The sequence below is a fragment of the Poecile atricapillus genome, chromosome 6 (genome assembly GCF_030490865.1).
Source record: "Poecile atricapillus isolate bPoeAtr1 chromosome 6, bPoeAtr1.hap1, whole genome shotgun sequence".
Taxonomy (NCBI): domain Eukaryota; kingdom Metazoa; phylum Chordata; class Aves; order Passeriformes; family Paridae; genus Poecile; species Poecile atricapillus.
The window spans coordinates 6,578,202-6,594,131 of NC_081254.1; the positions used below are offsets into that span (position 1 = coordinate 6,578,202).

The window sequence follows — 15,930 nt, forward strand, 5'->3', positions numbered from 1 at the left end:
CTCAGCAGGACGTGGCTGGCTTGGCTCAGACTTTGCATTTTCAGCTGACAGCACAAAAAGCTCCCTCCCTGCAGCTCCTCTGGCATTGAGCCTGCCTTAATTGACAGCCAGAAAGTGGGAGCAGGAGCTATCCGGACCCATCTCCTGCTCTGGGCACAGAGTCACTGCCCTGGTTTCCTTGTGGGAATTGTGAAATGTGAGATGCACCTCTCCCCATTCAGATTCCATCTGTGTGGTGGTGTGGGGAGCAGCAGGAGGAGCATTCCCAGCAGGGCAGGGAGGGATCCTGCCCCTGTGGGCAGCCCTGGAGGCAGCTCTGGAGTGCTGTGTCCAGCTCTGGCTCCTCAGCACAGCAGGGCCAGGGAGCTCCTGGAGCGGGGCCAGCGGAGGCTGCGCAGCTGAGGAAGGGCCTGGAGCATCTCGGTGCCCAGGAAAGGCTGAGGGAGCTGGGGCTGCTCAGCCTGGAGAGGAGCCCCAGCTGAGAGGGGCCCTCAGGCCTGGCTGGCCCTGGCTGCAGGGAGGGCTCCCAGCAGGGCCCAGCCTCTGCTCCGGGGGCCCAGCAATGGCACCAGAGGCACGGGCAGGGCCTGATGGCAGCAATTCCCCCTGGCCAGGAGGCAGAACTTCTTCCCTGGGCAGTGCCCAGCCCTGAACAGATTGGCCAGAGAGGCTGTGGGCTCTCCTGCCTGGCAGGAAGGTTTCTGGTTGGTTACTCTTGGTTATAACTTGTTTTACCCAGCAAAAGTTCTCAACTGCAGTTGGGTTTTTTTACAACCAAAACCAAAGCTTAAGGATGGATGGATCAACAACTCATCCAGTACAACAGTGTTATTTTTCATTTTCCATGTCCAAGGGGTAAATTATGTTGGGGAGGTGATATTTAATCATGAGACCATCACTTGGAAGGGAGCTTGTTCATGCAGAGCATGATGAATTGATTTTTGGGGAGGACAGTTTTTTCCCATGTCTGAGTTTGGAGTGTCCTCACAGCTTCTCTTTGAGAGACTTTGCACCTCTTTGATGACAAATACAAAGCGTCCATGATCATCATCTGAATTTATGGGTCTGCAGGGTTGTGCAAGGCACAGTTTCACTGTTCTTTAGTGTTCAATAGAATATTATGTGCTTGATATTAAAAGCCTGCAGAAATGTCAGGGCAATTCCAGGGTGTAGATAAAAGGCAGTCACTTGGAGGAGTAAAAAAAAAAAGCTTTATGTAAACTGCACAATGGAAGAGAAGTTAATATGTCCTCTTGGGAAAGAGTTCTGAGCTGGTTCTTAAAAATACAATGAAAATGAGTAAATCACCTCTCTCAGAGGAGAAATTCATGTGAAAGTTCAGTGTTGGGACCCTCTTTGGCTTTGTGTCCTCTTCCTCTCACCTCTCTCTGTGCTTACAGAGAAAGGAAACAAAGCAGATGAGCTTTGTGGGTGGTTCTGTGTCTCTTTTCAGAAACCCTCATCCATGACCTTTCCAGCTCTTTTGTGGATGTTCATCCTTAAGTGATGTTCCCTTCTGCAATTCCAGCCTTCAGTCTCCTGTGAACTTTGATTTATACAATTGTGTGCCTTCACCCAGGCCCTGCGGCCCTGATGTGTTTGGTAGAGATTAATTAGGGATCGGTTCTGGCAACTCTCCTGGTTCTCACACCCAAAGCACTCTCTGAGCCCTGCTCATCCTGTCCTTCCTCTTCTCATGTCTTCTAAGAAATGGATGGTGGAGACTGAGGAAAAGTTTAGCAAGGAAAGGAATAAAAAAAGTTTGTGAGTGTTTGCATTAATGCTGGGGACAAATTCCTGCTGGGCAGGGTGATGGAGCAGCTCTCCTGTGGAGCCAGGCTGGGAGAGCTGGGGGTGCTCACCTGGAGAAGGGAAGGCTCCAGGGAGATCTCAGAGCCCTTTCTGGGACCTAAAGGAGCTCCAGGAGAGCTGGAGAGGGACTGGGGACAAGGGATGGAGGGACAGGACACAGGGAATGGCTTCCCAGTGCCAGAGGGCAGGGATAGATGGGATATTGGGAAGGAATTGTTCCCTGGGAGGGTGGGCAGGCCCTGGCACAGGGTGCCCAGAGAAGCTGTGGCTGCCCCTGGATCCCTGGCAGTGTCCAAGGCCAGGTTGGACTTTGGGGCTTGGAGCAGCCTGGGATAGTGGAAGGTGTCCCTGCCCATGGCAGGGGATGAAGCTGGGTGGGATTTAAGGTCTCTCCCAACCCAGGAGTGTATTGGATTGCATGATTTTGGGGTTCAGCTTCTCAGGTGGTGTGAGGAAGCAGCCAGTGTGGGAATGGAGGTGGCAGGAAGTCTTCCAGCCTTGGGCTGTGGGCATGAAAACAGGTGTTTGCCATTTGAAAATATTTCCAAACAGGTCAAACCTGTTTCCCATCCAAATTCCAAACTCCTACCCTGACTTTATTGGTCAGGACACTAGTACTTGGTAAGTTTGGCTTTAATTTTTACACTTCTGATGTTCCAGGATTACTAGAACTTCCTGGCCTGCTGAGGAAAAGTCCCTTCAGGGCACCTTGTCGCATGAAGCCACTGCCTGTGAGCTGAGAAATTGTTTGCAGGCAGATGATCAGATCTGGGTGCTTTGTTTTCTGCATGCCCACAGAAAGCAATATCAGATTTTTTCCCCCCTTTTCCACAGTCAAGACCAGTGACAGAGCTCAGAAGCAAACGGGACTTGTCACTCTGTATTCCCTCCGTCATCAGAAGCTGATTCCTGCTGCTCTCTCATGTCCCAGACAGTAATAAATCACATTTTCTGAGCCCAGCTGACGTGCTGATTTGCAAACATGAAGTAGCAGCTCATAAGAGAATGCATTTCACATTTGTAGGGAGTAGACATTGCATTAACCTGGAGTGGTGCAAATTTCAGCGGCAGTGAGTGAAATGGAGCTTTGCTACTTGAAAGTTCAGCGCAGACTTGATGTATGCAAAAGTAATTAAAACTCAATTCGCTGTGTTTTCAGAAGAGACTTCAAACACATTTGACAGAGAAATCATGTCCCTTTATATCACAAGGTGTTTCCAGTCTTGTCATTTGCTCATTTCTCAGTTTGGATTTGGAATGAGAGCTCATACTTCCAAGCAGTTTCTTGCCCAGGCACTGATCACCCAGCAAACCTTGTAGGAATAAATAGTTGTTCCTACCTGGATGGAGCATCCAAGTGGATGCTCCCCAAGACGGTCCAAACTTCCTCACAGCCCTTTGTCTTTTGTTTGAACAAATCAAAGAGCTCCTGCTACGCTGATTTGCATCCCTGGGGATCTCTGTTCCCAAAAATGCCACTTCCCCCTGCGCCAGGGTTTCTTTTCTTTGTGCTTCAGAAATCTTCAGCCGCCTCCTGGGCTGATCCATCCCTGACAGCACAGGGCAGTCTTTGCTGGGGTGTGTTTTCCACACTGCTGTGGGGTTAGCAGTGTTGGGTTTTCCAGAGAAAAACAAAAGTGAAAAGCAGCTCTGGTGAAATCAAGATTTGAAGGAGGATTTTTGTGTGCTCACAGCTGGCCTGGTCCTGCCGTGCCTGAGGCAGGAATGAGATGGTCTTTAAGGTCCCTTCCCACTCAAACCATCCTGGGATTCTCTGATTTGGTGTGGTTTAAGCCCTGTTTTTTTGCCTCAGAGCTGATTCTCAGCTGATGGCGTTTGATTAGTTGAACAAACAGCCCTTGGATGACAAATTCTCCTTTTCTCTCTCTCTCAGAATCAAGACTTGATTTTACATATTTGTTTCTCTCCCTTTCTTCCTGTTTCTTATTGTTTGAATCAAATAACCTCCTACAATTCATAGCGCAGATATTTTTTTCCAAATTACTGATTCCCTAGTGTTTTCCTCACTGCTTCCACCATTCCCCTTCTCTGCTGACTGGAGCAAGGTGTTCCTTGCGTGGCCTCCAGGCAAACTCAGCTCTGTATTTTAGCATGGGCAAGGCAGAACAATTCTGTTCAATCCAACCTGTCTCCCATCTTTTCCCTGTTTCCCAGTGAATTTTTGGAATTCTGTGGAAGGAACAGCCCTTGAAAAGCTCTGGGAGAAACCACAGAGTCATTTATGGGACAAACAGGGAGGGAATTGGGGCAATAAAGGAGCACAGTCTTTTAAGGCAGTGAAATCATTATTCTGTAGGTGTCATTGTTTCCACGTTGTGGTGGAGCCTGAACCCTCCAGATGTGTGAGGGTCTCCAAGGAATCCCCACTTTGTTTGCTGCTGACACTTTTCTCATATTCCTGCTTCTCTTCTTGATTGCTCTGGATGATTTATGATCCACTTGGCATTTCAAAATAAAATTTGGGTTGAGCCCCTGATGTTATTTTCCCATCTCTTCCTGAAGGAAAACAGCTCTGAACTGTCCTTCCTTTCCCACAGGATGCTTTGGAGGTCTTAAGTCAGAGTTGGGTGCAAAGTGGACTAAATATTGGGGTGAAATAAGGAAATCCCAGGCATCCATCTCCTTGGGAGGCTGCAGGATAAAATGGGAAGGGGAGCAGGCTCTGCCTGCCCCTTTCTTTCCCAGTGGGATGTTCACTGTGCTGTGAAGGTGGTTGGGAATCTGATCAGAGCTCCTCTTGGAGGAGAATTATTTTTGTTAAATGGGAAAGGATTTGCTTTCTGAATAAATCATTCCCTTACTGCCTTCAGGGGAGAAAAAGCAGAGTGGAATTCTGAAGTGCCTGTTCTGTCAGGAACACTTTGCTGTCAAAAACTTGCCAAGTTTTATTGACCAGCTATTCAAAACCCCTCATGCCTGGACAAGGAGTGAAAGCACCAAAGGTGCTGCTGCTTCTGTGTAACTCAGAAGCTCTTTGCTTGTGTCAGGTGAAAACATGGATTTAGTGGAGATCTTCTCCTGCTGCATCCGAGTCACTCCAGTGAGAACTCTGCCTGCCCAGCCTTCCCTGCCAGCCCCTTCAGCCTCATCCCAGGCATTTATTTACCAGGAAAATGTGGAAAGTTGGGGAGAGAGGAGCTGTGCTGTGAGAACAAGACCTGGAATGGTAAATGTGGACTTGCAGTCACTCGGAGCAGTGTGAGAGAAGGGTTTGGCTCTTTGGTCAAACACTGTGGACAGGAAGGGTCAAATAAATCCTAATCCCCAGGTGTCCCACTGGTGGATTTACCCAGGTCCTCGTGTTATTTACCACAGGAAGGAGTTGTGAGCATGTGCAACATCACAGAGGGAGCAACAGTCTTAGAAAGTATTATGGCATTGGAGCATTTGGCTAAAATTGGGCTAAATTAACACCCCCCCACACCCAATTATTGTGGTGGGGCTTGAAGGAGGGAAAGAATTCCCTGGTTCTTGCAGCACCTCTCCTCCTTCAAGGACTGGCCAGAAGGAGAGGCCGGAAGAGCAATTCAGGATTTGCCCTGAGGAGTTTTTGTGGGATTTCCTTGCAGAGCTGTAGTGTTTGGCACTGAGCTGAGGGATCTGTTCCAGGCAGATTGATGTGTGGGCGTGCACCTGCAGAACAGTGTCAAATATTATGGCTTTGTACATTTTAATCAATATTAATCTTTTATTTCTGCGAGTTACAGCGTCGCTAGGAAGTGGGTTTTAAATATATCTGCTCTTTTATCACTGCCTTTCGAGCACATGATTATCCTGGGTGAAAATGGAAAGAAGGGAATAAGTTTGTGTTTTTTAAGGGATCTCAGCCTCTGGGTTTGGACTGTTATCTTTGGTATGAGACTGCAGTGACTACATGTCCCAGTATCACTTATCAATCATATATCAAAGGTAATTTTCAGTTTAATTGAAGGATAAATTAAAATTATCCTCAGTTCCTCTGTTTTATTTGTTTATAGCTTCAATTTTTGTTTTGGGTTGGGTTTTTTTGGTTAACATATTGACATAGAATCATTAAGGCTGGGAAAAGCCTTCCAAGATTGAATCCAGCCATTAACCCAGCACTGCCAAGGCACCTCTAATCCATGTCCCCAAATGCTACATCCACATGGTTTTTCAACACTTCCAAAAATGGTGATTCCACTTCTTCCAGCAGCCCCTTCCCATGCCTGATCACCCTTCTTGTGAAGAAATATTTCCCAAAATCCATTCTAAACCTTCCTTGGGGCAACTAAAGTCTGTTTTCTCTTGTGCTCAAATGCTTCTAAACTATTTTGAAAAGCCAGGAGGTAAAAGTGACAGCTCTGAAAAAGCAAGGGAGGAGGTTTGCAACTAGGAAATAAATTTGGATGGCAGGATCTAACAGCTGTTTGGGGCAGGTGAGCAAAATATGTCTTTTCTCAGTGTATTCCACGGGGAACATCTCAGTGTTTTAAGGGGGATTATTTTAACCAAGTGGCTTAGAAGGGCTGTGAAAATGAAACAAATGGGAGGGTTTTTAAGGTTAAACCTCCAGGTTAAGAGGTGCTGAACCAAAATTTGGGACAAACACTGCAGCTCAGCAGGGCAGGCTGTGTCCTTCCACAGAGTGCTTGGGGAAAAGCAGTTTGCATTTGGGTTTGTTTGCTTTTGAGATTGAAACTCGTTATTTATCGAGGAAAGAGGGAGGCAAATTAGACAGGTGTGCCCTGAAGGGTATTGGAGCTTTTAAAAATTTTATCCAGGGTAAATATTAAACTCATCCCTTCTCTCTGATGACTTTCTGTTCACATCTGGGCTTCAGAAGGACTGGGATAAAGGAGTGTGTGTGAGGATAAACTGCCAGCATCTCCCACTCTCTGCAGATCTTCTTGAGTTTCAGCTTAACTCCTTGAGTTAATCAAACTGAGCAAACCACACCTTCTGTTGCTTTCCCCAAGGATCCAGACTTCTCCCTCCTTCCTTTTTTGAGCCTCCTGAAGGATGAATCAGGCAGAGCTGTTTATTCTGGGATCTGTCCAGCTGAGGGGGAGAGTGTGGGATCATTCTGGGGTGACACAACCCTGCGTGTGCCTTTATGCTGAAGGAGATCTTACATCAGCCAAATTTTCTGTGAGTCACACAAGAACCAAGGTTGTGCTGGAGTTCTGGAGGTCACCTCTCCATAACCCTGAGCAGGGATCTATATTACAGTTGGAAAAATCTTGGAAAACCAGGGTAAATATATATATCTGCATATATATATATTTGTTGATGTTTTATATGTTTTTTGAGGATGAGCATCTCCCCTTGGGAGTGGGTCCAGTCCACCTGTAACAAAAAATAGTAATCATCATCGTCATCATCATCATCGTTATTATCATCTTAACAGAAAAAAATTCCAAACTAGTTTTCTGTTCTCCCAGGCAGGAGGCACCTGGAAAAACCCCATTTATTTTGATTTGGCTGCAGTTTTCTTGTGTAGGTCACAGGAGGAGATGGTTGGGAGTGCCCATCTCTGTGCAGGCAGAGTGTTTCTTCTGGGATAATTCTTTAGGGACTCTCCACCTCTTTCACGGGGAATGTCAGCAGTTTGTGATGAGCTGAGGATCAGAGCCAGCTTGGATTGGGAGATCCTGGAGGGTTTTTTCCAACCCCAGTGACTCTGGGATCTCCACAGGCTGCCGCACTCTGGCTCTCAGTGCTCTGTGCCTTCTTCTCATCTGGCTTTTAGTCCCTACCTTTAAAGCCCAGGGGAAGCTTCTTTATCCTTTTTTCAGCTGCTCTCAGTTCTCCCAGCCCCTCTCTGCCCCCAGGCTGCTGTTACAGATTTGCGCAATCACCTCCTTTCTTTCCATTCCCTGCTTTTCAAAACGCTCCTGCAGCCTTTTGGGCTCTAGAAGGGTGGAAACTGGGATGGAGCTCTGCTCTTATCTCCACTAATCCTTTCTCTGGAGTGTGCCTTGATTTAAATCCAAGAGGTGTTACTGAAGTCACCGCTTCAGGCTGCAGACGTGGTACATGTTGATTCATGGCTTGAAGCTCAGTTTCAAAACCATTTCTTAAAAGCCAGTGTTAAAAAGCAGTTTTAGGATGTCATTTTTTTGGTAGCAGGTCCCTGCCAGGGAGGTGGGGCCAGCTTGGTAACTACTTTCTGGTTTTTGGGCACCTGAGCACGGGTTTGTGCTGGTGTCAGACTCTCCTAAATAACCTTTGGCACTGGAAATCCACCACCACCTCCCAGCAAGAGGATTTCCAGGGTCTGGTTTTGGGGAGGCTGTTCTGGTGACTGCCCCAGTTCCATCACAGTGGGACTGCCTCCCCCAGAGGGTTTGAGAGGAGGTAAAATCAATTTGTTCAACTCAAATGCATTTGCTGAAGGGACTTGTAATGTCACAGTTACAGCTGGAGGTTTGAGAGTCAGAATTCAGGTCTTGCTTCATTTACCTTCCCCTTGGGTTTTATCCAGCAAAGGTAAAGCTCCCCCGAGGGTTTTTGGGAATGGGATATGGATGAGGCTCCGCAGGGTCATCAGTCTCCAGGCTGATCAGCTGCCCCGTGTTCAGTTCCTCTTCATTTGCTCAGCTCTAAAAGACTGAGCTTTAAACTCCTGCTGCAGGTGTTTTTTTAAACAAAATAATCCTGGAAAATGCTATCAGAATTTATTTGGCTTTTCCCAGGGAGACATCTAAGTAAAAGTGATATTTTCTCCATATTCAAAGCACTCTTGCAACAATTTGCAGTGGGAAAGGAGCGTCAAATTTAGGAAAATATGCATTATTTATTTTTTCCCCACTGATATTGTAGTTATTCTGTCAGAACTTTCTTGAATTTGGGTAAGGGAGAAACCCATCAGGGCTTACATTTCCCACACACACACAGGGGCTTGTCACTGTGTTGAAGGGTAACTTGTGCTTCGTCTCAGGTGCCATTTTTGAAATATATTCAGCCTTGTTCAGGAAAATCTGCAGATCCAGAGTGATACTTCCTAAAGAAAACTTTCTACAAACAATCATTCCTCAGTTTTCAGAGCAGAGCTTGAATAGCATCCAACAAATCAAGCTGCAGTCCAAGTGTGAAACAGGCACAGATGAAATCAAATATTGAATAGTCATTCATGAATCCTGCACTGAATCGAGGGAATCCTCCTCCCACCCCTCCTGGCATTTTTGGAGTTGTGGGATGAAATTTATATCCTAGGAATACATGAGCTTGTGCTGAACTCTGCTTTTTTACATTCTTCATTTTCCACTAGGAGTGTTTGTATTTTTTAACCTGGAGTAGGACTGTGGTGAATAATCAATGCCTTCATGGAATAATCAGCTTTTTTTTCTCCCTAAGGGTTCAGGGCTTGAAGAGGGCCCAGTAATGTGAATAATACTAAAATTCATTGCTCTTATCCATGTTCCAAAGGCACTGCTGGGATAGACAACTGAATATAAGGAATTAGGCCTTCCAGGTGTCGCCTGGGTATGGAGAAATGCAAGGTAGGAGTGGCCCTGGCTCATTCCTTCTGTTAAAGCATTTACTGCACAACAGAAGAAAATCTTATTGTACAAAAATCCACTTGGGGTTCTCAGGTACTCTCTTGGATATTCTTGTATCTTTAAAATTCAGATTTGTTTGGATTTAGGAGTCATGGAAGATTTTGGCTGGAAGCAGCAAGTGCCCTTTCCCCTGTGCTGGGAGAAAAAAGGGAGTGCTGATAATGCATTGCAAAAATTTAGTCTATTATATAAATTACACACAAGCTGACAAGTTCCTCAGGTCAACTTAATCTGTTTTCTTCTGTGCAAGAGAAATCGACCATTTAATTATATGGGGAAAAACATGATCCTCCTGATTGAGAGAGTCACATGAGTGCAATTTACTTTATCCTTCCATTCATTGGGGGACATGGATGCAGTTCAGCCAGGGATGTTATTTCAAGTTTAATTGGGTGGGCTCAGAGTGGCAAAACCCCCAATGTCCCCATCAAAACAAAACCTCTGTGGTGGTGGTGTTGTAAGGGACAAAACTGATCCTTTGCTTTGTTAAGTGCTTCATTCATCTGTGTTTTTCTTCTTCTGTGGTTAAAATGATCCGTGATTAACTTGGCATCCTGGGAGGTTATTCAGGAATTCACCAGAGCACAGGCCCTGGCACAGGTTCCCCATCCCTGCAAGTGTCCAAGAGCAGGTTTTGGATCACCCTGGGATAGTGGAAAGTGTTCCTGCCTATGGCAGGGGTGGCACTGGATGAGCTCAAAGATCCCTTCTAAACCATTCTATCATTTTCCATGTGTAGCTGATTTTCCAGGAACTATTTCCATGATTCCTGAAACTGGGACAAAGATGCACCAGGAGTAATTCGGCGTCAGCCTATTCTAAGCAGGGCTGTGATAAAAATCCTGCCTTTAGATTTAATATTGTGAATATTTTCCACTCTGAAGTGGAACACTCCACGGCCACCGAGGGGAAGATTCCCAGTGGCTGGGGCACAACCCCGTGAATAATTCCATGAATAATGTGGACCATTATCAGTTTGTGTTCCCAAACAAACACCAGTGTTAGCACATCTTCATCGGGACGGCTCTGAAGTCAAGCAGCCACTTAGCAATTAAAACTTTAATTGCTCCACGATTAAATTTGCAACTACAATGTAATTAGCACGAAGAGTTTAATTTAGGAAAGCGAGGCTCTGGCTGAGAGGCCCAAGGCTCAGGGATGTTCTGGGGACCATGGCAGCAAGGGGAGCTCTGTTCCCTCTTGGATTTCATGGAATATCCCCAAAGATTGCTGAAGTCCAACTCCTAGGACTAGTTTTTAATAATAAAAGCTTAATTTAATGAAGTTTTAGTGAATCTCCCAGAAATCTTGCAGAGCAACAGGGTGAGGTGAGGCTGTGGCACAGGCTACTCAGAGTGGCTGTGGCTGCCCCATCCCTGGAAGTGTCCAAGGACAAAGAACCAAAGAACTAAGACTTGGGTGTCTGCAGGACTCAAAGTATTTTGAGTTCTGCATGGTTAAAGGGATTTTTGGAGGTTTTTCTGTTGGGAGCAGGCTGGTGGATGGTGGAGACATCGATCTCTTTTATTGACCCTTAATTCCTGTCACCTTCTCATGTTCATTCTGGAAGAGGAATGGCTGGAGCCCTTGGAACTGGGGAACTGAAGACACTAAGATTTTCATTTTATGCTCTATTTGAAAAATCATATGCATTGCCCATCGTTATGGAATAACTTCTTACAGCTGACAGAAAAGTGCATTGTTTGTATGCCAGCTAAAGCTCCCCAAAATCAGCTCAAGCTTTAAATTAAATATAATATTGAATTCAATAATGCTCAATATTTAGACTGAAATGCAGCATTTTCTGATTCTCCTGCCTGGAGAGAAGCATTTCTTGCATTATTTAGTATTTGTCTGATGGAAATGCCAGGGCAAGCTGCAGATGTATCTCCATTAATTGATCAATATTGTGTTGTATTTCATTTGGTTCCTTTATCTGGTTGATACAGCAGAACAATTTGTTTGCTCCATGGAAAACTGCACTGTATAGGCTGCCAGGTAGGAAAAGAAAATGGGAAAAATCCTTCAGCAATCCTTTGAATTCCATGAGAGGTGAATTTTGCTCACGGTCTGGGCATCTTATGGTGAGGTGTTGTCGTGGTTTTAAGGCAGTAACTAAAAAGTTACTTACTTCTTACTGTGAGATATGGATTAGAACAGGAACAAAACAGGCTTAAAACTTAAAAGGAAATAAAGAGAATTTATTAACAAAACTACAAGACTAAGAACACCAGAATAAACTTCCAGAAAACCCTTTTATCCCCCACTACCCAACCATTCCTGTGTTCACATGACAACATAGAGACAAAAAACTTTGGAAGTTTGGTGTTTAAAACAGTCCCAATTCCTGCTAGAGTCTTTTCATCAGCCTTTGTAGAGAAACAGAAGTCTTCTTCTGCTAATCTATGGAGTTTCTCGTGAGAAAACTATTTCTGTTATAGTTTTCTATTTCTCTGATGCCAGCTGCCCGGAAATCTGCCATCAGTTCACTCCTCCCATTTCACATCACTCTGAGGTGTGTATGGGTCAATGAGTCTAGGGATGTCATTTTTAAGGATGGGTTATTCAAAGGCAAAAGTTCTCTTCATCTGTCTCTGTGAGCTTCACTGGAAAACAGTTTTCTCATTGCCCTCAAGGCCTCAAATCTTCTCCTCACTCTGTTCCAGCACCTCACTGTATCACAATTACTCTACTTTTTGCTCAAATCCACACTTTGAACACTCCATTCCTCCCAATATACCCTGTCATGAATTAAAGAAGTTTTTTTCAGAACACTATTGTCCATCTCCATAGCTATAATAGAAAAATACTTCAGCTTATAAAGCATCTCCTTATTCTCTCTTTCCCATCCAAAACTTAACTCTTTTCTTCACTGTCTTTCATAGTTTTATGATGTCTCTTTCATGTTGATTGTTTCTCTCTCTCTGTCTCTCTGGGAAAAAGAAGTAATATGTACGGTTTATCTAAGTAGTAAAAGAATTAAAGTCTTAGAAAATCTGCAGATGTTCATGGTGTCAGGTTTAAGTCCAGCAGTAGAAACTACAAACTAAACCAGGCTGGCCGGCTCTGTTTCTCTCTCCACCCCCCTCCGCCCTCTGCGGCCTTGTCCGGCCTGGAGGTGGGGGGGGAGGCCGAGACAGAGCCTTGTTACCTTTTCAGAGGCCAGAAACCAAAGAGAGCAAGAGAACTCTGGCTTTACATCTTAAGGTGGTGTTCATAAGTTGATCTCACTTTTCAATGGTCAAAACTGCTGTCAATTCTTAGAAATGACCGATAATTGGTCAGGAGAAAAGACTCCCATCAGCCACCAGCAGCTTCAGCTTCCTTAGCCCCCAAAGCTATCTTAAAGGTAAAGTCACCCCATGACAGGTGTTTAATGCTCCAGATTGCTTAGTTACACAGCAGGAGAATGGGAGGCTTTCTCCAGGACAGTAAATTATAATTAAAGAGCACTTTAATTACCAAACCACAGAACATCTTTTATCTAGTCTTGCCAATACCTACAATATCGTGCTGGGAAATCTTCTTGATACTTTTAAAACAAGTATTTTAATTTTATCATCAATATGTTTCTATGTACTCTCCAACACTTGGGAATAATGTGATCCCATCTGTGCATTACTGCTCAGAATTGTCCATCTTTCTTTGGAACCCATGAGCCAAAAGTTAGGAAAAGTCATTCCCTTTGCAGGTTTTTGTTGTAGAGCTTTATCCAGCAGAGCTTTTTGCGGAAAAAGCTGCTGAAATTCAGTTCTATTAAACAAAAAATTACATTCTTAAAAATAATTTAGAAATCTCTGCAGTGTGTGAGGCACCACTAAAGGTTGATATTGCTCGTTCTTGAGAGAAACACCTCTTTTTGTGCTTCTTGTTAGAGTGGTACTTAATATGAAGAAATCAATCAAACATCTATTAAAATAGTCATAAAAATTAGCTTATAATGAAGATATTTGAATCCCCCCCACCTCTGCTATTCTGTATTACAGAAAACACTGCCAGCTAACCTTTAGGTCATAATATTTACCAAACAGCCACTATAGGTTTGATAAATAATCATCTTTTCCAACCTAAATGAGTCTGTGTTTCAGTTCTCTGATTGTATTTCCTGATCCCTGGAGCTGTTTCCCAGTTTGGGGTGTCAGGGAAGGCTTTTTAGTGGTGCTAGGATTCGAAACCTTCACTCTTTTCCCCCACCCTTTTTTTTTTTTGGTGGGAATAACCCTGTGGCCCCCTCATATCTGTCCCCTCTTCCTTCCCTTATCTTGGCTCATTTTCTTCAAATCTTGCTTTTCAAACCCTCCAATATTTAAAAGATTGGTCACTTCCAATCTCCATCCAACCTGGGATTTTAACCCCTCCTCATGCATCCCTTCCTGGTATGGTGCAGGTAATCTGATTAAGCAGATTTCCCCTCATAAAATGAGATATTCAGAAAGGCAAGGGGTGGAGAGATGGGAATTAAATAGTAGCCACGGGTCAGAGTAATTTTCTTTTTGATAATAGTTCTGTTGTTCATGGATAAGTGTTCTCAGGGATTAGTTTCTCAGGGAAAATGAGCAAAATGACACTGCCATTTTCATGTGCAGTGGTAAAGACCTAAATATTTTCCTTTTTAAGCACAAAAAAATTGGGGTAAATTTCACCTGAAAGTGTAAGAGGTGAAACAAAGTTCACACTGACTGTACTGACTGTACAGATGCTCCACTAAAAAACACTCAAGTGTTGAAAAGTTTCTGTATGCAACAGTTGGTTTTAATCTTGTGATGAGTTTATGTGCTCTTCTTCATAATGCATTTAATTCCTCTTGAAGTTGTAGGGCTCTGGAGATTTTTGTTCACAGTATGGAATCGCAGGATGTTTGGGATTGGAAGGTACCTCATCCTCTTCCACCCCCTGCCATGGGCAGTGACACCTTCTGCTATCCTGGGTTGCTCCAAGCCCTGTCCAGCCTGGCCTGTAATCAAATACATTTTAAAAGTTAAATCAAAATAACATTAATCTTCCTTTTAAAATGTCTGAAATTATGTAATTGCCCTTTTCAAATGGTCTTTTTCTCTTCTTTTTCTCACAGATGGGAAGGTTGAAGTGACAAAAGAGGGAGTGAAGCTCTGCACCATGGGACCTGGCAAAGTTTTTGGGGAGTTAGCCATCCTCTACAACTGCACCCGGACAGCTACTGTCAAAAGTAAGAGCATTTTAGATGTTTTTTTTATCTTTTCACTTGGAAGTTGCAGCCTCTTTTAGATGTTTCTCTTTCTCAGTGAATTCAACTCTTTAGGGCACAGATTTTGGTATGGAATTTAGCCACTCTCTGTTGAAGAAGATGCAGAGAAAATGCTTCATTCAGTCACTCAGGTTGGTCCTACCCCACACAGAGGAGCCTGAAAATTATACCACAGTTTTCCTTACAATTCCTGCTGAATCTCATGGTAATTATTTTCTTATTGCTTAGAAGACCCTTTCTGACCTGTGTAAGTTTTCAAGGAAAACTCAGTAAGCCAAGTTTTTGCTGAGGACAAGTCATTGTTTTCCCACTAAGCTGACTAAAATAAATCAGGAAAAAGAAAATCTGGATGGTACTTGACCCCCTGCTCTAAACTCCTCAACACTTCTCCTGTTATCTGTTTTCTTTTATGAATGTTCTGGGCAAAGGCTTGGCTTGCAGAAATTAAGCAGGGGAAATAAATCACATTGCTATGTACAACTTAAATAGGTTTTGTTTAAATTCAGATGCAGAGTTGAGATCTGGGATATAGGATATCATTGTCCTCCTTGATCTTGAGGACAAGTTTGTGGTGGTGTCTGAAGCAGAGAGAGATAATAAATAGTTGTGTGGTTTTAAGGTGCTGTGGGGGAGGAGTCAGAAGGGTACAAATGGTACAGAATAATCCAAACAAGAGGTACAGACTTGAATAATGCAAACCTGTGGTATTCTTGTGCCAGAATAATGAGCTGTGCGAGTCCCTGCTCAGAAGAAAGCCTTTTCCAAATACCTAATTGTGCTTCACAAAGAGAGAAAGGAAAGGAACAAATGGGCAGGAATGAGAAAGCAGGGACAGATAAGTGGATTATTTTCTGCAGGATGTGCTGTTCTCTGTAAGGCTGAAGGACATGACTGATGTTCTCTGTTCTCACCTGTGCAAACCTTGCCTTTACACAAGTGCTGGGTACCTCAGGTGATGGTGAAAAATTCAGAGAAGCAACAGGTTTGTGTGATAAATACAGCTGGGGAAGGTTGGAAAGAGCAGAGGGAAAGGTCAAATCTTAGAAAAGGCAATGAGAAGATGGCTGTTGTTTATTTCCTCTCAGGAGTGCAGAGCTAAAAGGCACCTGATCCTACATTCCCATGAGCTGAGTCCCACATACCCACTCTGCTCCTGTGGCCATTCTCACCTGGCTGTGCAAGGGATTCCCACAGGGAATTATACACTGCAGGTTTTCCTGACACTTTTCCTCTTAGTGCCTTTTCCACAGTCTCAGGCTCCCCTCCTGAGCAACCCTCCAGACTGGCACTTGGCATTCAGCTGTCCCAAGTCCCTCTGTCCTGCTTAGACTGGGGCCAGGGGTAAGGTCA

General features: G+C 44.3%; 1 protein-coding gene across 2 annotated transcripts in view; it reads left to right on the forward strand.

Annotated features, from left to right (window-relative positions):
- Positions 1-15,930, forward strand: part of PRKG1 (protein kinase cGMP-dependent 1) — a 363,030-nt gene that overhangs the window by 145,026 nt on the left and 202,074 nt on the right. For both annotated transcript variants that reach the window (XM_058840756.1, XM_058840755.1), the window contains exon 3: positions 14,428-14,541. In XM_058840756.1, the coding sequence (XP_058696739.1) occupies positions 14,428-14,541 (114 nt within the window). The remainder of the gene's footprint in view (positions 1-14,427; positions 14,542-15,930) is intronic.